Genomic DNA, 21,189 nt, shown 5'->3' with positions numbered 1-21,189 from the left:
ATTTTAATCGATAGGCGTATTCAGTATATTTAGAGTGACCGAAAACTAATGGGTTTTGAGCCCAAGTGTGTACGTGCATACTTTCATCTCTATTAGAATTAACCGCCAAAATTTGACTTACTCATTGTCGTGCTTATATTATCATAACTATCATCGATACGATCATTTTTTAAATATCCGATAGAGAGCCCTAGTTCGCACCTAAGATAGAGTCTACAACAAATCGATGACAATATCGATAAGCCGATAGGGCCGACTTATTACTTTTAGATGCCATCTGGCAGCACTGTGTTGCATTACATGCGGACGGTCACACCGCTGCTCACAAAAAAAAACAAATCAAACCAAGTTCGCACAAAAACATTGCCAAAAAGGTAAATGGCGGGTTCTAATAGCAAGTGATTTAATGAAATAAAGTGCTTTGCAATTAACGACTTTTGGCGCCATCATACACGTAAACATTGGTGCAAGTGTGGTTACTGCATGGGTTCGTGTGTGTTATGTATGTGCTTGTGCCTCAGGGAATAACCGATAAGAGCCCCTACGGGATTGATAGCCCTGTGGGTGGACTTTGTGTTTGATAATAGTGGGTGTTGATGCGATCGCGTTTCGGATCATTAGCGCAAGAGAGTGATGAACCGTAATCCACACCACGTCACACCACCAGCTCACTCCTCTGCTACGCAAACACTGACACCCGTAAACGTGTGCGTCAGCTGCCCGTGGGTGTGTGCGTGTGGCCAAAGAACTCTTTTGTTGTTGTTCTCTATATACAAAGATGAACGTATATAGCAAATGATCGAAAAAGTGAATTAATTAAATACAGTCAAGTTCACCAATTGAATGCAACAATATAGCGCTGATTTTTCGCCGTATATGTCTTTAATTAAATCATCGCAGGAGCACCAAATTCATATGCATATCAGACGAATAGATAAGACTTTGACCGAGTTAAGCAATTTACATATATTTCCCTTGAACGTTATTTCATTTTCTGGGGGAATATATATGTATGTACATAAAAAGCAATTATATTATTTTCATAAGAACCACAAAGCTTAAGTCCCCTTTATCTCTTGTTATCAAAACTTATTAATAATACATTTTTAAAGTGCAGCTAAGTTTATAATTGAAAGAAGGTTAAAGTCTTAATTAAATAAACATTAAATACCTCTGTTTAAAACAGTACAAAATAATTACTATATTTTAAAATACGAGTATATCGATTTATATAAGAAGAGACATGCTAATAGTTAATTCAAGTAAACAAAAAATGCCTCTTCTATGAATTTCACCCTTTGTTCCCTCTTTTTAAAAGTGCAAATAAATTAGTAGCTTCTACTGTAAAGATATCTTCGCCTTGCCCCATAATGACTACCAGTCGCACCTTTTGACCGGACTTTGTCCGCAGCGGCTACTTTTCCGCGGGAGAAGTCATGGTTTGCCTCTGATTAGATTCCCCCAGCTGCTCCGACTTAATACATAGCCATAGCCAGTCCCCGATATCTGGCGAATATCTCTCGGGTGGTTGCCGCGCGTGTGAGTTGTCCCAGTCCGTTGCCAGCCGGTGTGGGGTGCAGGTGTGCTTTGCCTTTACCGCTTTTCACGCTCTCTTTCAACACAGCCGCGTGTGTGAACCCGTAAAGAAACCCCCCAATTCTTGAGTAAGTGCGCGGGACGCTGTTTAACGGGCATAGTTAGTACGGGTTGCTTCACGTAGGGTCATAAAACGCGGGGTCTACGGTCGCTTTGGTGGTTTACGAACTTCGGCGGGGTCGTTGCGTGCGAAACCTGCAATTAAAGTTCCTATTACGTAAAGATTACTCTGGATTTTATTTTATTGGTTAAGCATTCGGTACTTGCAGATCAAAATGGTGTCACTGGAGAAGCTGAAACAATTGAGACTGATCCACCTATGCATCGCACTCACCTTCTTCACCAGTGGGCTGTGCATCAACTTCATCCAGCTGTTGATGCACTTAATTATAAAGCCCATTGATAAGCGACTCTTCCGGAAGCTGATGTACTACTTGTGCTACTCGCTCTACTCCCGTGAGTATATCCTTTTGACAATATCCTCCAGAAATCCTTCTTACACACTCTGTAATCTCTAATCTCAGAAATTGTCTTTGTGGCCGATTGGTATGCGGGTAGCAAGATGACCGTCTATATGGATAAGGATGACTACGAAAAGCATGCTGGCAATGAGCATGTCCTGTTAATTATGAATCACAAGTACGAGATCGATTGGCTTAACGGCTGGATGATCTGCGACAAGCTTGGAGTCCTTGGCAACTGTAAGGCCTATGCCAAGAAACCTATTCGTTACGTGCCCATCATCGGCTGGTGCTGGTGGCTGGCCGAGTTTGTCTTCCTCAACCGCAACTTTGACAAGGACAAGACCATCATCACGGAGCAACTGAAGGTGGTCTTTTCCTACCCCGATCCCACCTGGCTGCTTTTGAATCCGGAAGGTACTCGCTTCACTCCTGGCAAGCACGAGGCATCCGTTAAGTTTGCCCAGGAGCGGGGTATGACAGTGCTGAAGCATCATTTGATTCCGCGCACCAAGGGCTTCACCGCCAGCTTGGCGCCCATCCGTGGTCTGTGTCCCGTCATCTACGACATTAATCTAGCGTATAGGCCTACGGACAAGGTAAATATTATTAGTATCTTTTAATAGTTATGTTATAATCAAGCTTATAGGGATTTATATAACCGCTAAGGCCTTTATTGTTAAACGGCTAAGTTTGATACTAATCAGGGTTTAAATTTTGCATATAGGTTTGTTTGATTAGCTTGATCACCGTTCCTAAACATGACCGCCTACCTGTTGCAGTGCAATCTAATCTTACCTAGTTTTCAAGGTTTCAGAATAATTATCTTGTTTAACAAAATGGCAATAATCACCTTGCCCAAATCAGTTTATAGCCACTTTAAATAAGCCTGTCGAATTCGCTATTGATTTGTATTTTAAAGTAAATATAGTCAGAGAGAAATGATTTGAATTTATGATTATGATTTTTAGTTTTATACATAATTCTTTATCGCGTCTTTTACTTTATATAACCCAAAAGACAAAACTTTTAAAGCTTTCATTTAAACCGTGATGGAAATAGATCTTAGCTATGGTCATTGCAGCTAATTACAGGCACATGGGCCTCAGGTTATTGGGGCTTTAAATTAAGTGAGTTTGCGAATTTTGGATAAGAGTGTAGGAGCCATAAAGTTAGTAATAAAAACTAGCCATACTGCTATTTCAGCTACCATTTTTCCCACTTTTCTAATTATATTTTTACTGCCTTTGTAGACCCCATCAACCATGCTGAGCCTGCTGCACGGCAAGCCAGTGGAACCGCACATGCTGATGCGTCGCATTCCCCTGGAGCAGGTGCCCGAAGATGAGACGGAGGCCGCCACCTGGCTGCAGAATCTGTTTGTGGAAAAGGACAAACTCATCGATAGCTTCCTGGAGACGGGCAGCTTCTTCAAAACCTCTGGCGTGAAGGAGGTGGCCGCATACCAGAACAAGCCTCGGCTATGTTCGTTGGTCAATTTCGCCTGCTGGGCGGCATTCTCGCTCTTCTGCATTTTCTATTACCTGGTCACTTCTCTGCTGGCGGCCAATTGGACGGCCTTTATTACGTCCCTCTCCATTCTGGGACTTTGTAAGTATTTAAATAGAAGAATGCCTTAGCCCCTTACTGATTTATTTAAACTATATTACAGTCTACTGGATGATGGGCCAGGCCATCAACAAGACCCAGATTAGCAAGGGCTCGAGCTATGGCGCCGGAGCTGGCAACCCGAAGTCGAGCACAAAATAACTTTAAATTTTCGGCATTTAGTTTTGATTGTTGACGAACTCTCAATTATCTACAAGTGACTTTGTATAAAGGCAGCCAGCCAGTCCCTCTCACAAATCTCTCTGCTATAAAAAGGATCAATTCGCGACTCCTGGATTGGGCTGGACTGGATCTAAAGTGTTTTTGAACAGAAATTAGTGCATGTTTTGTCTAAGTTTATGGTTACGAAGTAACTCCCGCACACTGGAGCCATCAATTTGCGTACATATGTAGTTGGTAGTTGTACACCTAAGTGGAAGTTTAATTGTTTGATCGATATTGTATTTTGGCGAGCATTGCAATAATTAAATTAAACAAATAGTATGTGACGATAAATGTTTGTTTCTGATAATGCAAGCAGTGCACTGATAACGGTCAACAGCTGATGCGCAGCTGTGCAAGCAGTACGTGTGGTATGTTTTACTGATAGAATAATACCGCAAAAAATGCCACAGTGGCAGTCTTTTTTAAAAACGAGCTAAGTACATTTTTTTAAACTTTAAAACTGTTTCTAATTACCATTTATTTAATTTAATTACCATATAATAATTTAAAAAATTAATATCATGCTTACCAAAGTTTCCTTGTTATCTTTATCACACCCATGACCGGTAAAAGGTTCAAAAGTCCTGTGCCAACGAGCGATAATAAATAAGTATAACCAGAAGCGAAGGCAGAAACTCACTAAGTGTTTTTTTTATTCTCAGACATAAATTTACTTATCAGCATGTTAAACAGCATCGGTTCTTTATCAGCTGTAACGATCACAAAGCAGCGCACGTTCCGTTAGTTCAACTGCTTGCCCTTGGCGACATTTGTATATGTATCTAACACACACATAAACCCGAACAGCAATATTACGCCTGTGTTCCGAGATAAGCAGTGCTGCTGCTGGTTCCCCCCATTAACTGATAACGAGTGATTAAAAGTCGGTGGTTTATAGCTTTCTGAGTGTACTATCGACGGGATCTATATCACTAGCGAGTCTAAAAGAATTCATTTCATTCAGTTGAGATCTACCTGTTGGTAGAACAAGTTGCCACTTCCTGGCCCTGGTCTCTGATTTTTTAGGATCAAAAATACCACGTTAAGATATGTGAGTGTGGTAGTGTTACGATAACAGTGTGCTATGGAATAACGGAAATAAAGCTAAAACAATCAATTTTAAATATTTAAATTTGCAAGGTGTAGAGATGATTGTATGTTTATATTAAAATCAAACAAATATATATAGAAAAGCCTTTGTTAATATAGTGATAATATTAAAGTAAAACAGTTGGTTAAACCGTTTTCTTAATTGTTTTTTAAGTTTATTTATAGAATTTCACAATAATTCAAATAATAGAATGTTCACTGTATGTTTATAGCTGGCATGCTTGTTATAATTTAAGCAGTTCATGACACATTGGGGGCAAAGTTTGAGTGGGCCATAACTCGATATCGCGCGCTGGACATATTTATTAACTATGTACAGACATTTCACTACATAAACTTCCAGGTGTATTACGTAAAGTTTGCTTAAATTAAATTGGTATTTTTAGCTTAGAATGGCGCAACTGAAGGGATTGGGGCGACTGCTGATCGCTGTGACCTTTTTCACGGCCGGCTTCTTCATCAATATTGCTCAGCTTTTGCTGATCGTGCTGGTGAGACCTTTTGACAAGCGTCTCTCTCGGAGTATTATGTATTATCTCACCTACTCTTTTTATTGCAGTAAGTATATAAAATTGTAATTAATTTATTAATTAACTTGACACGATCTCTCTCCCTATCAGTTCTGGTTTGTGTGGCTGAATGGTACGCTGGCAGCAAACTGAGGGTCTACATCGATCCCGACGACGAAAAGAAGTTCTTTGGCAAGGAGCACGGCCTGCTCCTGATGAACCACACATATGAGATTGATTGGCTCACCGCCTGGATGATCACGGACAAACTGGGCAACCTGGGTGGCACCAAGGCCTATGCTAAGAAGATGCTTCGCTACGTTCCTATCATGGGATGGGTCTGGTGGATGGCCGAGTTCATCTTCCTGGATCGTAACTTCGAGAAAGACAAGATTGTGATCAAGAACCAGCTGAAGGAGGTCTTCTCCTATCCGGATCCTGTGTGGCTACTTTTGAATGCAGAGGGAACCCGCTTCACTCCTGCCAAGCATGAGCTGTCCGTGAAGTTTGCTAAGGAACGCGGTCTGCCCGAGCTCAAGCATCACTTGATTCCGCGAACCAAGGGATTCACCACCAGCCTGCCCACGATGAGAGGCATCTGTCCTGCCATCTACGATATCAATCTGGCCTTTAAGAGGGATGCCGAGGTGAGGACTTTGAGATCCTCTTCTACTACTTAAAGTTGTTAATCAACTCTTCATTTTATAGCCAAAGCCTACGATGCTGTCCCAGTTGAATGGTGAGCCCGTGGAGCCGTACATGTACATTCGCCGAGTGCCGCTGGATCAGGTCCCTGATGGCGAAAAGGAGGCAGCTGCCTGGATGCAGGACTTTTTCGCGGAGAAGGACAAGATCATCGACAGTTTCCACGAAACCGGAAGCTTCTTCAAGGCTTCGGGCGTGAAAGCTGTTCCCGAAAAGATCTATAAGCCGCGTCTTAGCACGCTCCTCAACTTTATTGGCTGGGCCAGCTTTGCCTCTCTGGGAATTCTGAACTATTTGGTCACCTCCTTGATTGCGGGCAACTGGCTTGGATTCTTCACCGTCGTATTGATCCTCGGAGGATGTAAGTCTGAAAAGATTGGTCGGAAATATCTTATTTAATGTCTCTTTGTTTTATTTTCAGTTTATGGTCTCATGGAGCACGCCGTTAATGCCTCGAAGATCAGCAAAGCGTCTGCTTATGGCACTGCAGCTAAGAAGTAGGTTTCTAGCAAGAGTTTTATCAAACTCGCTGAAACCTTTTTAATGAGTTGGATTACATTTAATCATTACTCAATTGCAAGACAATAGGAATAAAGTACATTTGGTGGAATGTATGCACGAATGAAATGAAAGTAAATTGAATAAAAGTACTGAAATTTAAAGTAAACTGAATAAAAAGTATTAACAATTAATTTCATCCTTTAATAAAAAGTTCAAGGTGTTGCAAAGTTCTACTTATATATTGTGTACAAGTTATATTAATTAATTGATCTTCATTTAAATAGTTTAACGTTTAATAACGTATTTTTAAGTCCCGATAACAGGTTCAAATTGGAATGTTATCGAATATACCTGCTTATCGCCACCAGCTGAGCGCAAGCAGTTTAAAAATACATCGCAGCTGTCTTTAATGGTATGTTTATGGTATTTTCATCAGCATTGATAAGCGTTTCTTGAAAATTCGGTATTTCACCGCTCGCCAACTTCGGTCATACTGATTACTTCCCAATTTTTTACAAAAAGTTCCAATGAAAATTAAAAAACATCTTTTCGTACCTTTAATGCAATAATATGTATATATTTAAATATATATATAATATATAATATGAAGGTGAGTCGGTGCAACGTTAGTGCAAATATCGTTTCGCGACGAATCAGCCGACGAAAGTGAAAAGTGAAACGTAACGAAAAGTCTTGGGAGAGAGAGTTCAGTGGAGTCCAGTGTTTTTCCTGGGGCTCCGACTGGCGTTCAAGGACTGCCCGCAGGATTAGCAACCGCGGGAGTTGGACGTGGGTAGTGAAGGAACTAAAAACCGCTCCTCTTTCTGGCCACAAATCCCTTTGTTCGCGTCCCAAAAGAAAGCGGATGGCTGATGACGTTGAAAGCGAGTTACGTTTATGTGCCCCAATGAAAAGGTTGGATTACCTGCCACCGTCCAACTACGTGTGTGCGTGTGTGTGTGTGTTTGTGTGCGAGGAGTTCGGGCTCCTTGTGTCACCACAGTGGCGAACCTGATCCTCCGGCTGCGAAGCTACGAAAAGTTATCCAGGAAGTGCAGCCTCGGCATATATGTATGCGCTCCCCCCTATATATACATACAAAGATATACTTGCATGCGTGTACAACTGTCGCCACACACCAACACGTATGGGCAGCACCTGTGTATGGGTGTGTGAGTGTGCAGGCGAGCGTGTGTGCGTGAGAGCGACAGCTGACGTTGGGGCTATTGCAAGAAGAAGAGAAAGACGAAAGCGAAACTTTTTTTTTTCTGTGCCACTTTATGTGGAAAAAAATAACTCTTTTGTTTCTATAAACTTGACTCAGATCGGTTTTACAACCAATTTTGGTAATATCTTATATATACACTTATATACTTGTGTGTATCTCGTATCTCGTACAAAACTATCTTTTATTTTTATAAATTTAATTATCATAATAACTTTAATAACTTCCTTAGTATTATATTTCTCAGATCAAATTTTTATCGTTCTACCCATAAAACATTGTTGGGCACGGGGTTTTCTTAGTCGCAGTTTGTCCACAACCTTCTAATTAGAAATTCAAAAAAGGTGTAAGGTTAGGAAGTTAATCAGGAAGTTAAGGATCCCTAAGATCATATAAATAACTCATCAGCATATGGTGTATAGTCCTTAGCAATATGAAAGAGTATTCAAACATCGTTACCCATGGTTTGTCTTCCTTTCTCGAAGCTTAATCATCTTAATTGATTTTTTTATGATTCCCCATTCACAGCATGCCGATTCAGGCTCCCTCATGGACAGATTTTCTGAACTGTCCCATCTGCTGCAATGAATTCGCGGCCAGCCAGCGCTGCCCGGTCAGCCTGGGCTGCGGACACACCATTTGCAAGCTATGCCTGACGACCCTCTACAACCGGCAATGTCCCTTCGACCAGGTAAGTTCTCCTTTCCAACTCCTTAATTAATCTTATTCTACATGAATATCTATCTTGCAGACTGTGATTGTCAGCGACATCGACAATCTTCCGGTAAACCATGCCCTACTCCAGTTGGTCAAGGATTCGGAGCTGGTGGAGCTGGGACCTCCACCGCCCAGTGTCCAGAAGCTTGAACCGGAGCACCTGAAGTGCTACCAGTTGGGTCAGCGATGCATCGAGGAGTTGGCCTTGCACTTGAAGTCCTTCCTCAACCTGAACGGCAATGGCAATCTCCTGACGCGACCCATGCAGCGCAAGCTGGTCACCCTGGTCAATTGTCAACTGATGGAGGAGGAGGGAAGGGTGAGGGCACTGCGTGCAGCTAGATCCCTGGGCGAGCGTACGGTCACCGAGCTTATTCTGCAGCACCAGAACCCCCAGCAACTGAGCTCCAATCTCTGGGCAGCGGTTAGGACAAGAGGATGTCAGTTCCTCGGACCCGCCATGCAGGAGGAGGTGCTAAAGCTGGTACTCCTGGCCTTGGAGGAAGGATCTGCGCTCTCGCGAAAAGTGCTGGTCATGTTCGTGGTGCAGCGTTTGGAACCGCAGTTCCCCCAGGCCTCCAAGACGAGTATTGGTCATGTGGTGCAGCTACTATACCGTGCCAGCTGCTTCAAGGTATCCAAGCGGGAGGCGGACTCATCGCTGATGCAACTCAAGGAGGAGTTCCGGACGTACGACGCCCTGCGTCGAGAGCACGATGCCCAGATTGTCCAAATAGCCACCGAGGCGGGCCTGCGAATCGCTCCGGAGCAATGGTCTTCCCTCCTTTATGGCGACGTGATGCACAAGAGCCACATGCAGAGCATCATCGACAAGCTGCAGACGCCCAGCTCCTTCGCTCAATCGGTGCAAGAGCTGGTCATCGCTCTGCAACGCACCAGTGACCCGGCCAAGCTTGCAAGTCTCCATCATCACCTCAAGTACCTGGCCAACATCGATCCCTGTGCGGAGGTGGCTCCCTGGCCGGATTTGGCTGAAGCTTTGGATGCGGTGCGCCACTCGGTTGTGGGTCTGGTGAACTTCCTTCAGCATCATGGCGTGCGCAAGGCCCAGGATGGAATCAGTGGCAGTGGCAGTGGCGGAGCAGCTACCAGCAATCCCAAGTACAAGATCAGCCTGTGCAGGGACCTAAACGTGCGGAGGGTTTGTCCCAGAGGTGCCAGCTGTACCTTTGCCCACTCCCAGGAGGAGGTGGAGCGCTATCGTGCCCGGAATCGAGGTAAGCACATGAAAACACCATTGGCTCTGCAGGGACCTCCAGGGATTAGTGGCGGAGCCATCAAAAAACCACTGGGCGAGCCGGATGGACAACCCATGGGAATGCCACCCATGTTGCCTGTGTCGCCGATGCACTACATGGGCTCACCCAGGGGCTATCTAGAGCCCAATTTGGGTCTTTCCCCCGGAGGTGGGGGACTGCCACCACAGCAACCGCCACCGCCGCCGCTGCTTCATCCTTCGCACCACAGCCCCATTGCACGACTGATAGTGCCCGGTCGCTACGATCCCCGCTTCACTGGCTATGGCGTGGCACCGCCGAGGAATCCATCGCCGCGGGACTATCAAGGCAATCCGGGTCCGGGAGTACCGCCTCCGCAACGCAATGCCAACCCACCGAGCTTCAGTGTGAACAACAACATGCACAAGGGCTTTATGCTGCCCGGCGGTGGTGATGTCTTCCACATGGGTCATCCCTGGGAGCATGCCTACCTGGGACAGCAGCAGCAGCCGCAGCATCCTCAGCATCCCCAGCAGCAGCAGCAGCAGCAGCCACCGTCCAGCAAGCCGAATCCCAGCCGACCGTTGTCGATTTTAGCCGCAACAGCTGATACCTCATTTTATGAAAAGAAACCGCCGAATAGTGTAAACATAGACCTGGACAGATCCTCGGAGTCCGATGTGGATGTTCTGCCTCTGTTCCGTCGCTCCAACAACAACAACAACATCAACAGCAATAACAATAACAACAGCTCCCACAACAACAATAATAACAACAATCATGGCTCATCGTTGCTGTTCTGGAATAACTCGAGCAAGGAGTCAGCGAACTTTGTACGCTCCGATTCCATATTGGATGACGATGCGTCGACGTTTGATGTGCCCACCGGCTCCTCCATGCACAGTCGCTACGGTCCGATTTGTCCCAAGAGCAGCACCGGTTCTGGTTCCACCAATTGGAATAATTGGTTGCTGGAGAACGATATGAAGAATGCCGAGTTCCTGAGCGACAAGACAACCGATCTGGGATATGGGGGTGGCTACAAGAGCGATAGGAACGATAACTTCAATGCCAGCAAGGTGAGTAGGTGTGGTGCGATGAGGGAGGGGTTCAATTGAGGGTGTGAATACTATTTGACTTTCTAATCTCTTCCGCCTTTGATAATCGAGTACAGTCGATGAGTGGTGACGAAGGAATCATGTTTCAAGGGAGAAATGAATGTCTAAAAACTCTTGTATAGTTACTTTTTTATTAGATTAATTTCTAATCTTTTTTATTTACTAATCCACCCGCAGCCGCAGCAACCGATGTGGGGCAGAAAGCCGCAACTGATGTCGGAGGACAGCTTCGAGGGCGGCATCGACAGTGGCATGATGCTGCAGCTGGAGAAGAACCTGGTCGACATTGTCGATCCCGATGACAGCGGCATCAAGGTGGACTAAACAACAGTCCTGGGCACTCCTCACCCAGAGGATAAATCTATATAGGGTTTATATATAGAACGAAGATGAGTGGTAGAATATGTATAATGCAATCATTTTACACATCGTTAGAAAGGTTTGTACCGCACAGTTCAAACTCTTTGGTAGAATTTCAATTGTAACCGTAACTGTAGTTAAAAACTGATCCGACCGATCCGTTATTGGATCGGAGCCAAAACAAAAACATCAAAATGGGTTGGGTACCGTCTATTAGAATATATTAAATAATTGTCTAATTAGTTCATTGTTCAAATTTTGTGTGGAGAAAAATGTGTTTTTGAGATCACGTTAAATGTGTTAAGTTTTCACATCGCGGGGAATGTGTTGTCGTCGTCTTAGCAAAGGAATAACAAAAGCAAACCGAAACAAAAACTCAAAACTTAGATCGTAAATGTTTATGTCTAGCCTAGGGTTCAGATCCAGACCGTAGAAATCCCCGCAAGAGCAGGAGGAGGAGGAGGAGGAGATGAGAACGTCAGGCATTATCCGAAGACTTTAAAACAATTCTACCCCAGACAAGAAATAGATCGGTATGCACTAATTAATTGAATCATGATCACAAGACTTAAATATCCCAAAAATCCAACAATAGTGAGTTTTTCCGCCATCCCGCCTCCATCCCCTGATTGTTTGTGATCAAAATGATGTTTGATTGAATGTGTAATGTGCTGTATACATGCATAGGTATAAACATATATATATTTTTTTTAATTATTAACTATATTTCAAAACGCTATTTTTATATACAAACAAAAAAACTAAAATAAATCATAAAACACATACACAAAACACACATGCACACTGAGCCACACTCTAAGGACACGAACGCGAACGATCGATCATTTGTATGTGTGCGAAATGAATGTTTATATTTCTTAAAGAAATTTTAATAACGCTATTGTGCGATGTTGTTAACTATTGTACTATATTATATTAAATTTATTGAAAATAAATTAAAATCACGTCCCCAAGCGAGAGTAAAGTAAAGAACACGACGAGAAATGAGGAGCAAGTGGAAGGTCTGTCAGGGCTTTGAGAACATTTACACACACTACCTACTTACTTTCTCTCTCTCTCCATGTCGCCTATATAAATGTATATTTATATAATAGAAACTAACCAATTTGTGCGCTCTATTATTAATATTATATATTAATGTCAGTTGAGCCCGCGTTTTGTTTTCAAGACATTGTACATCATTTTGATTTGAGAACGAAACAAATGTGAAGAAACAATGATTTTTTGTAACTTGTATTTGTTAAGCGATGAAATCAGGAACCTTTATATATAATATATATATATATATAATTGCTGCGCTTGATCATAAATAGCAGAATACACAACATATACTATATCTTTACAAATATATATATATTTATTGTTAACGATGATGTTTCGATGCCGTGTGTGTAGTAGAATCCGTGTAAGACTATATTCCCCCATTTCTGCGGGGAGTATGTGTTCAGTTGTGACAGCTATAGTTGATCGAAGCAATTTAAGAGAAACATAAAGCGTACATTTAAATGTATATTTTCCTATTACTACTCAGAAACTAAAGCATTCAATGTGAAAATGTATAAAAGAAGAGGGCCGGGCGGAGGCGAGCTGCGTACTTAATTCTGGATACAGATAGGGATCGCTGCCTGTCGTCAAGCTCTCCGCCTGGCCTGGGCTGTGGTGAAGTTTTTAGCTTAAACCCAATGGGTTCAGTTCATAATAATAATAATAATAATGATAATGTATTTTTGTTGCGTTGAGTTTTGTAACTTTATAATTTACAATGAGTCCAGCAACCCGCCAATGCCAATACCCCCCAAAACTCTGACCGAGGCTCTTTTTGATACAGGTCGTGCCGAGCAATTCACACATACTTACACACAGACATTTTCTATTTACACACACAATGACACACACAACACAACACAACACTTATTTAAATGCATATATATTTATATACATATGTTAATTAAATGTATTTTTGGTATTATCACTCAATGTTTCTACCCTAAGCAAATTTTCGAGTTCTGTTAATCAAAGTGGAAGAGAAAAGAAAATCGACAACAAAAAAATGAAGAAACAATTATTTATTTTACTTACCAATAAATTTTCACAAAACTTTTAGTTCGTTTAGTTTGTTTTCCTCTTGAATATATACATATATTTTAAGTTTGCGATGAGATAATGTATGAGACATATCAGAAGAAAGATGGTTAAGAGAGAAGGCTTAGAAGAAAGCAAACCAAGAAGCTTAAACCACCCGCAGATTAAGACACACCCACAGCAACCAACACCACCACCAGATAGGAAATTGAATAGATACAATACTTCGAGAAAAGGAAAACAAAACCTATAGTTAACGAAACTATCTAGTTACAGACAATCCGCATTACTGTATGTTCTCGATATAAGATATAAGGGTAACGTAAAAAAAAAACAATATAAGATATATATGATGATAATAGGCGCTTCTGTTCCTCAACAACTAGGGTTAGTGATGTTTAACGATAAAAAGCAAGGACGTTTTTGCAGTAGCTCAGAAGATCCAATAAGTCTTTTAAGGAACCTGCCAGGAGAAGACCGACCGCTTTTCGAACCACCCAATAATAGAACTGCACTGCAATCGAATATATAGAAGATATAGTTAGTTAGCCAGAGGACTCTCTTCCAGCGCATCAAATGTGTAATGGTGAGGACAATACAAATACTCTCAATTTTAAAACCAGGATACTACGAGTAAGAATCTACAGCAGCTCAAGCTCCCGGCAAGGTTCTGCAGGTCCTGCGATGCGACTCTCTATCTGCGAATCAAGTGTTGATGTTCTTGGTGTAATTTATAAGTTGAAGAATCCTTGAATTGTGATGATGTGAAATTTACAGTTAACAAAGCGAAACTAACTCCCAGTTCAATGGGAACGAACAAATGTCTTTATATTAAACGCTAAATGATGAAACTAACTATATACGAGTATGATAATGTATCTAATGACACACTACACACACCACCCACAGCTGGAGAAAGTTGAATATTGTATAATAATGTGTGTATAAGCAGAGATTGTATTTTACATGCATTCTTCAGGAAGTATAAAGCTATACCCTACAATGGGAGACCCGTGCTTCTACTCTCAAACCGAAACCCCAAATACCTAGGGTCTTTGTCCATGTATATGATACCCCAGAAAAGGTTATAGTTGCGGGATTATTAAGTTCTTATCTGTGGTGGTCCGTCTATATACGATTTCCATATACAATTAACAATTTTACAGAGTTTTCTTCAAACCATCTTAGTTGCTGCCGGCAGCTTTGTTCAAAGATAAGCCATGTTTTGCGTTTCTTCAAAGATATCTATATAAAGTTTCCATGTATTTCTTTTGTAATTTTTATCCCGAATATATATTCCTTTTCTAGGATATCATAGTTTCGGCTATGTCGAAGCCAAACATCTCTTCTAGTTTTGTGGAATGTTAATCGATAATGTATGTTCTTGGATGTGCTGAAATAAAAATATATTTATCTTCAAAATTCATTGTAAATGTTAGATATGGAAAAAAAAAACAAAAACTAAACTTATAGAAAACTAAAAAACTAAACTCAATTTTGTGTGTGTATGCCTGAAAATTAAATAAATGAAACTTAATCGAATTATATTAATCTTTGGGTCTAATTCTTGCAAACCAAGCAATCCGATCAGTTCTTGCGGTTAATGTGGTTTTACTTTATTTCTTGTTATATATTTTATTTTATTTATTTATTACCAACCACTTGAGATTATATGTATATATAGGGGGATATATATTATATAATTAAACATCCAGCTGGGGCTTCCACAAGTCTGGCATATCCACATCATGGATCTCGCCCAGCTCTAGCATCAGGACTGCTCCATTTTTGGCTGTTTCTATGGCCTGGACCAAGTTCCGGGCACAATCCTCTGCCTTTTGACGCTTCACCTTGCTGAACATGGCCACCATGGGAGTCTCATATTCAAAGGTTGTCTTGTTGCCTATATCATCCAGGAGACCAGTATCCGTGAATCCTGGACAAATGGTAATAAATCCAACGCCAGAATGGGCATAGTAAATGGGATTCTGAGAAAGTTTTTAAAATGAATTTGATAATTAAAATATAACTAATACAAACTCACAGCCAAAGCACGGGTAAAAGTGGTAACACCTGTCTTGGCCGCCGAGTAAATGGCCATTAAGGCTGTGGGCTGTAGTCCAGCCACCGAGGATATATTCACAATGACTCCACCCTGGCCACCCTTGGACTTGTCCATGTACTCCAGGGCAGTCAGGGTGCTGTGGATAACACCCAGCTAAAGCCAATTACAAATTCAGAATAATAATTAGCAAATATTTAGAATTTCAAGCTTCTAATCTGCTCTCACCAAATTGATTTGTATGGTTAGATCGATCAGGCGATCGTTCATTAGTCCACTGCCATTGACCACCACATCAAAGTGACCCAATCTCTCGGCGGTGGCCTTGTAGGCCGCCTCAATGTCCGACTTCTGGGTAATGTCCACTTTTTGGTAGAATATATCCGTGTCGGGATTGTTGCTCTTCCATTCAGCAAACATTTGGGTATTTTCTGTTAAATCAAATATGGCCACCGACTGGAATGGAGCAAGTAATTAATTAATGCCTTACTTTAGTTTGTTGTAAGATCTGTACCTTTATTTGCCGCTGGAGCAGCTCTTGCACACATTTCTGGCCTATGCCGCCAAATCCGCCAAGGTAAACCACATTCTTGCCGGCCAAATTCATGTCTCTCTGTTTTGAAACTTATTTGCTTAGTTTCGGTTTCGGTTTCGGATTCCGTGCAATTCAGTCGGCGGCAATTGGCAAACTAAAGATCGCCATAGCTCGCACCCTTGTCCATAGGTTCAGAGAAGTGCTAACGACCCCATCGCTATCGCTCTTCGTTCTCAGATCTCCGCTCCAGCAGAGCTTTTTCGACAAATATCACTCTCGGAGAGAGATCATTTTTGTATTAATTATAACTGCATAACTACAGTAAGCTTAAAATGCAGCAAATGCTAATCATTCTGACGGGTAATATAGGAAATCATACCATACTAAATATGTATATTTAAAATGATATTAATATTGACTTTCTTTAAAGATAACTATATTTTAATTCAGATCCGTTTTGACTGGAGGTTTACGTTTTTCTTTTAAAGCTTGTTATCTTCTTTTAAGATTATGACATTATTATTCATTTTACTGCAAGTTGGTATTGAGAGAGAACGAGATAACTGTTTTGATTATACTGATTATACAGATTTTTCTACGTCTTTCTTTAAGAAAAGTACATTTTATGTAATATATACAGAAAAAGCTATAGTAATCACATAGTATAACTAATACTTTACATATATCAAACAATTTATCATTTAAATATGTATATATTGTATTATAATATAATATAATATAATCTTTTACTTTTTAATTTAATTTTATTTTAAATGCTTGATAATTACTTTTATTTCATGCCATTGCTGCACCCAACAATTTATCCACTCCACAGAGTTATTTGTGTCAGCTCCCGAACTGAATGTGTTACTGAAACCGAGCATCTGGTAATGGGATATATCTGTTTATTGGATAAATGCGAACAAATTGATTTCCCCCATTTGTGTTCCGCCCCGAATCCAGGTTGTGTGGTTGCCACATCCTCCTCCTCCTCCTATTGGTCGGCGAGGCAAGCACACAAAGTATCTTTGGAAGTGGAAGTGTCGCACAATTACGCAACCAATGGATCCGTATCTCAATATTAAGTTCACTATTGCAGCATCCGCGCGGTGGTAGCGTGCCGGAGGCCCCAAATGGCAATCGACACCAATCGGATCGCGGGGGATCGATTTGCGGATTTCGAGGTCATTGTGCAGACCGGGTGCAGAGTGGGTGGTGCGCCTCGGGTTACCCGCAGGTGGTGGTATAAAACACTCGTCGAAGACTTACTGCGGCATCAGTTCAAGCATTGAGATCAGAAGAAGAGGATGCACTGCTTCACGTGGACGATTCTATTGGGCCTACTAGCCATTGCCTCAGCTGCCGGTGGAGTGGCTCAACGGCAAAGTAGTGGCTACCAGGAGCAGGACACCGCCAGAGCCTTCTACTCTTACGGCTATAGGGATGACAGTGCTGCCAGGGCCGAGTACTCCTCCCGTGATGGCACCTCCAGGGGCTTCTATTCCTATGTCGATGCCAATGGTAAACTTCAGACTGTGCGGTACGAGGCAAATGGCTTAGAAGGCTTCAAGGCGGAGGCCAGCAATCAGCCCCAGGCACCTGTGGATGAGGGAAAAGCCCCGCTGCCAGTTACCGACACGGAGGAGGTCCAGCAGGCTCGCCTGGCTCATCTAAACGCTTTGCGGGATGCCAGGGACGAGGCCTTGGCCGCCAGTCTGCGCGAGGAAGCCGCTCGCAGGCAGCAGGATCAAACAAGGAACAACAATGAGGATCAGCAGTCTGGAGAGCAGAGTCTAAGCGATGAAGATGCAGCAATCTTGGAGAGAGTTAGAGCAGAGCTGTCGGCCATGTTGGCTGAACGTCAGCGATCGAGCAGTCTGCCCAGAAACAGGGATGAGGAGGGGCAGCGACAGGATCAGGATCAGAGGCAGGAGCTTCGACAGGACCTGAAAGAGGAACAGAGGCAGGAGCGGAGACTGGAGCAAAGGCAGCGACAGGATCAGCGACAAGAACAGCGACAAGATCAGCGACAAGATCAGCGACAGGATCAGCGACAAAGTCAACGGCAAGATCAAAGACAGGATGAAAGGCGGGAACAAGGACAAAGACAGGATCAACGGCAAGATCAACGTCAAGATCAACGTCAAGATCAGTCCCGTAATGAGGAATCCCTGCGAGACTTAACCAATAGCCGGGAGAATGATCGGCAGATCGATCTTCCCAACTTACAGATTTCCTCTAATCGGGACAATGATGATCTGCGCCTGCGCACCATCTACTCCCTTTCCGATCTTAGCTCCAGCAGTTACCTGAAGCTCGGGGATCTGGCCAGTGCCGAGAAGCTGCTCGAGGATCGCTTGGACAACACTGATCTCCGCGTGCCTATTGGCGCCTACTATACCCTGGTCTCTCCCAACACCAAGTACAGCGTGACCACGCCCACTGAGCTGAGAACCCTGCGCCCCGTGGCCCTTAGTCGCAGCTTGTTAGTGAGCAAGCGCAACTAAAGGATCCAAGGATCGGGGGAAACTGTTGAAGGATATGGATCTAGGCCGTCTTATGATTGCGGAATGAGTGTGGTATAACCATGATGTGTTTTTATTCAAGAATAAATGCAAGACAGAGCACCATTGTGCCAAATTCACGTAGTGTTTTTATTTGTTTGACAATTCAAAGTTTTAACAAAAAAGGAAGCTATATGCAAATTGCATATTGAAATTCGATCACTAGCTATATGATATAGTAGTCCGATTTTCAAAAAATTTTACCTAAAATTCTAGATAAATATATTATGGCTATATATAAAATTTGACGAAAACCTGTTGAAAACTGAAAAAGTTATAAATTTGTTTCTTAAAATTTTCCAATCGTTCCTATGGAACCTATATATACATATATATATATATAATCCACCGATTAGCAATGCTCCGACTTATAAACTAAATAAATAAACTAAAACTTAAATAGCTCGCTGTTTCTCTCTGACTCTCACCCTCTCTCTGTATGCCTATCGCTCTATGTTAATCTCTAGAGGCAACTCCTACTCTCCCGCCCACTCACACTCACTTTCTCTGCTCCACTCTCCTCGGGAACTATAAATAGAGGCGCTGAGGTCGCGCGCGCCTCAGTCTGTCCTAGGGGTACCTAGTGTTAACATCGGTAGTGATAGTGCAAGTGATCACCCTGCGAGACCAAAAATATGACGTGGCCAATGCAATGCATCTGGATGACCAGCAAGAAGCTCACTTGGATGAAGTCACCCAATCTTGATCACTACACTGGAACGAAGTAAGCAAAGACGAAAGAGCCACGTGTCCTCTACTGCGGTAAGTCTGAGCCATGACTTGTATATTATTATATTATTATATTATAAAATTATATTCCAATTAATTTGCTTATTGCCATGGTCACCTTTACATACTTAGTGGTCATAGATACTTACTGTTCAGAGTTATTTAAAGTTCATAGATACTTACTGCTCATACTTAATTACTGCTCATAGCTAATTACTGACTTAGTGTTCATTGATACTTACTGATCATAGTTACTTAGATACTTACTGCCCATAGTTAATTACCTTTCAGAGTTACTTACTGCTCATAGTTAATTATTGATCATACATACTTACTGGTCATAGAAACTTACAGATCATTGGTATTTACTGGTCATAGATACTTAGTGTTCATAGTTACTTACTGCTTATAGTTACTTATTGATCATAGTTAACTAATGATCATAGTTAATTACTGATCATATTTACTTAATGTTAATTGATACTCACTGATCATACTTATTTTCTATATATATGAATTATAGTATCGGAGATGACCCCTTTTAAGCTTCTGACTAACATTATTATATCCTGAGGGTATACAAATATTTAGCATTGAATTGTTGGTTTGAAGTAATTTTGGGATTGACATGAGGTTGTAGATAAATCTTTTTCCGTTCAGACTTTATATCTGTTTCCTCAAATCAAAGTATTCTATTTTTCTAGTACCAAGTTAACCCACACATCATACATTAATTGAAATTAAATTCATAGCAAGTTCTTTTAATTTCATCATTTTTAATTTCGAATTTTTTGCATAATTTATTGCTCAACAATTAACAGAGAGTAAAGATTCAGAAAAGATTCGATGTGGAAATCAAGCCACTGGCAGGTAGTTTCTGGCAGGCGTCTGAACCTGACTCTTGGTGTGATAATTGTAGACGAATCCCGTCGTGGGCTGATAGATGTAAACCGGCTGGGAACGAACGGCAATCGGAGATGGCGGTGCGATCACCTTGATCTTCTTCTCGCCAAGCAATTGGTTGCGCAGCTTCTCGGCTTCGAAGCGCTTGAAGAATGCCACCTTGGCGGCGGCCACCTCTGGAGTATCCTGCACCGGTTGCGGACCAAAGGAAGTGTCTCCGGCCAGTCTCAATTTGGCCTGTTGGTGGGCCTCCAAATGCTGGGCCCTCAGGGCGGCCACCTCAGGAGTTTCCTGATTCGCTTGCTGGTTGGGAAGGTTGGAGGTGACATGGAAACCCTCGGAATCGGCCACATAGTCCACAGTCTGGGTGGCACCATGAGCATCCAGGTAGGAGAAGGTACCACGGATCACTCCATCCAGAGTTCGGGTTTCGTGCTTGGAGTACAGCGGAGCCATGTATCCATACGAGTACTGACCATGCTCATCCTGGGTGTGGTACTGACTTATCGTATCCCCACTGACCGGCGGTGCTCCATACTCCAAAAGTGGTGATCCCATAGCCAGGGCAATGGTGGTGAAGATCAGACAAATGTTGAGGAAGTGCATCTTAAGCTTGCTTCAGTTGGGCAATTTATATTTTGAGGAATTACTTTTAAGGCGCTGCTAGTGTGGTGGACTAGTACTCGCTCTAGAGAACTCTGTGCTGGGATCGGTTGGTGATTCTGCCTTTTATAGGCGACGGCGCCTCCTGCCGAAAAAATTTACAATTTCGTGCGTTCTCAGGAAGGTCGTCCGGTCGGGTTTTTACTTTCATATTCCACCAGCCCAGGCCTGGCCTGGATTATTGTTCCTTTTTCCTTTTCCTCTTCCTCAGCTTCCTCTTTGGTTTCCTCAGCTCTTACACTGTCCCTCCCTGTGCC

General features: G+C 42.4%; 6 protein-coding genes and 1 long non-coding RNA gene across 11 annotated transcripts; 4 read left to right on the top strand and 3 right to left on the bottom strand.

Moving 5' to 3' along the window:
- The first annotated feature begins 274 nt into the window (after positions 1-274).
- Positions 275-4,181, top strand: Agpat3 (1-Acylglycerol-3-phosphate O-acyltransferase 3). 2 transcript variants are annotated; one of them, XM_020958364.2, is made up of 5 exons: positions 275-374; positions 1,866-2,052; positions 2,121-2,656; positions 3,311-3,668; positions 3,730-4,181. In XM_020958364.2, exons 2-5 carry the CDS (start codon positions 1,872-1,874, stop codon positions 3,825-3,827), a joined length of 1,173 nt encoding a protein of 390 aa, XP_020814023.1. In that variant the 5' UTR covers positions 275-374; positions 1,866-1,871; the 3' UTR covers positions 3,828-4,181. The 2 variants fall into 2 exon arrangements, with proteins under 2 accessions (XP_020814023.1, XP_020814024.1); XM_020958365.2 differs by lacking the exon at positions 275-374 and adding an exon at positions 1,552-1,664.
- On the bottom strand, positions 840-4,552 carry LOC147644219 (uncharacterized). The gene is made up of 2 exons (XR_015270941.1): positions 4,420-4,552; positions 840-2,645 (listed from the first exon to the last, which is right to left on the bottom strand). It is a non-coding gene; the product is annotated as an uncharacterized LOC147644219 (long non-coding RNA).
- Positions 4,553-4,691: 139 nt separating this feature from the next.
- On the top strand, positions 4,692-6,892 carry Agpat4 (1-Acylglycerol-3-phosphate O-acyltransferase 4). Its single transcript, XM_020958097.2, has 5 exons — positions 4,692-4,941; positions 5,387-5,558; positions 5,621-6,156; positions 6,218-6,575; positions 6,636-6,892. The coding sequence occupies exons 2-5, from the start codon at positions 5,393-5,395 to the stop codon at positions 6,713-6,715; spliced, it is 1,140 nt and encodes a 379-aa protein (XP_020813756.2). The 5' UTR covers positions 4,692-4,941; positions 5,387-5,392; the 3' UTR covers positions 6,716-6,892.
- Positions 6,893-7,126: 234 nt separating this feature from the next.
- roq (RING finger and CCCH-type zinc finger domain-containing protein roquin) lies at positions 7,127-15,027 on the top strand. 4 transcript variants are annotated; one of them, XM_020957970.2, is made up of 5 exons: positions 7,391-7,630; positions 8,173-8,404; positions 8,469-8,631; positions 8,692-10,974; positions 11,191-15,027. In XM_020957970.2, the coding sequence occupies exons 3-5, from the start codon at positions 8,470-8,472 to the stop codon at positions 11,335-11,337; spliced, it is 2,592 nt and encodes an 863-aa protein (XP_020813629.2). In that variant the 5' UTR covers positions 7,391-7,630; positions 8,173-8,404; position 8,469; the 3' UTR covers positions 11,338-15,027. The 4 variants fall into 4 exon arrangements, with proteins under 4 accessions (XP_020813626.2, XP_086685880.1, XP_020813629.2 ...); XM_020957967.2 differs by lacking the exons at positions 7,391-7,630; positions 8,173-8,404 and adding an exon at positions 7,127-7,325; XM_086829754.1 differs by lacking the exon at positions 8,173-8,404 and having other exon boundaries at positions 7,344-7,630.
- A 43-nt stretch (positions 15,028-15,070) lies between these two features.
- Positions 15,071-16,650, bottom strand: LOC110188277 (alcohol dehydrogenase 1). The gene is made up of 4 exons (XM_020957971.2): positions 16,053-16,650; positions 15,767-15,994; positions 15,521-15,694; positions 15,071-15,464 (listed from the first exon to the last, which is right to left on the bottom strand). Exons 1-4 carry the CDS (start codon positions 16,143-16,145, stop codon positions 15,180-15,182), a joined length of 780 nt encoding a protein of 259 aa, XP_020813630.2. The 5' UTR covers positions 16,146-16,650; the 3' UTR covers positions 15,071-15,179.
- Positions 16,651-17,266: 616 nt separating this feature from the next.
- Positions 17,267-18,713, top strand: Cpr72Ec (Cuticular protein 72Ec). The gene has a single exon (XM_020958433.2). It carries the CDS (start codon positions 17,381-17,383, stop codon positions 18,578-18,580), a length of 1,200 nt encoding a protein of 399 aa, XP_020814092.2. The 5' UTR covers positions 17,267-17,380; the 3' UTR covers positions 18,581-18,713.
- Positions 18,714-20,221: 1,508 nt separating this feature from the next.
- Cpr72Eb (Cuticular protein 72Eb) lies at positions 20,222-20,875 on the bottom strand. Its single transcript, XM_020958227.2, has one exon. It carries the CDS (start codon positions 20,873-20,875, stop codon positions 20,222-20,224), a length of 654 nt encoding a protein of 217 aa, XP_020813886.2.
- Between the last annotated feature and the right edge of the window lie 314 nt (positions 20,876-21,189).

Source organism: Drosophila serrata, unplaced genomic scaffold (assembly GCF_035046125.1).
Source record: "Drosophila serrata isolate PLE 108 unplaced genomic scaffold, ASM3504612v1 contig_217, whole genome shotgun sequence".
Lineage (NCBI taxonomy): Eukaryota > Metazoa > Arthropoda > Insecta > Diptera > Drosophilidae > Drosophila > Drosophila serrata.
Note: the sequence above shows the minus strand (reverse complement) of the source record. Positions and strands in the feature narration are given on the sequence as shown.

Excerpts from the sequence above, each read along its gene's own strand:
- Agpat3 (XM_020958364.2), top strand. The coding sequence starts at position 1,872 with ATGGTGTCACTGGAGAAGCTGAAACAATTGAGACTGATCCACCTATGC. Across the intron at positions 2,053-2,120 it reads GTGCTACTCGCTCTACTCCC|AAATTGTCTTTGTGGCCGAT; the intron begins GTGAGTATATCC and ends CTCTAATCTCAG. Across the intron at positions 3,669-3,729 it reads CCTCTCCATTCTGGGACTTT|TCTACTGGATGATGGGCCAG; the intron begins GTAAGTATTTAA and ends ACTATATTACAG.
- Agpat4 (XM_020958097.2), top strand. The coding sequence starts at position 5,393 with ATGGCGCAACTGAAGGGATTGGGGCGACTGCTGATCGCTGTGACCTTT. Across the intron at positions 5,559-5,620 it reads CACCTACTCTTTTTATTGCA|TTCTGGTTTGTGTGGCTGAA; the intron begins GTAAGTATATAA and ends TCTCCCTATCAG. Across the intron at positions 6,157-6,217 it reads CCTTTAAGAGGGATGCCGAG|CCAAAGCCTACGATGCTGTC; the intron begins GTGAGGACTTTG and ends TTCATTTTATAG.
- roq (XM_086829754.1), top strand. The coding sequence starts at position 7,581 with ATGGCTGATGACGTTGAAAGCGAGTTACGTTTATGTGCCCCAATGAAA. Across the intron at positions 7,631-8,468 it reads TTATGTGCCCCAATGAAAAG|CATGCCGATTCAGGCTCCCT; the intron begins GTTGGATTACCT and ends CCCCATTCACAG. Across the intron at positions 10,975-11,190 it reads ATAACTTCAATGCCAGCAAG|CCGCAGCAACCGATGTGGGG; the intron begins GTGAGTAGGTGT and ends ATCCACCCGCAG.
- LOC110188277 (XM_020957971.2), bottom strand. The coding sequence starts at position 16,145 with ATGAATTTGGCCGGCAAGAATGTGGTTTACCTTGGCGGATTTGGCGGC. Across the intron at positions 15,995-16,052 it reads TGCTCCAGCGGCAAATAAAG|TCGGTGGCCATATTTGATTT; the intron begins GTACAGATCTTA and ends GCTCCATTCCAG. Across the intron at positions 15,465-15,520 it reads CTTTTACCCGTGCTTTGGCT|AATCCCATTTACTATGCCCA; the intron begins GTGAGTTTGTAT and ends AAACTTTCTCAG.
- Cpr72Ec (XM_020958433.2), top strand. The coding sequence starts at position 17,381 with ATGCACTGCTTCACGTGGACGATTCTATTGGGCCTACTAGCCATTGCC.
- Cpr72Eb (XM_020958227.2), bottom strand. The coding sequence starts at position 20,875 with ATGCACTTCCTCAACATTTGTCTGATCTTCACCACCATTGCCCTGGCT.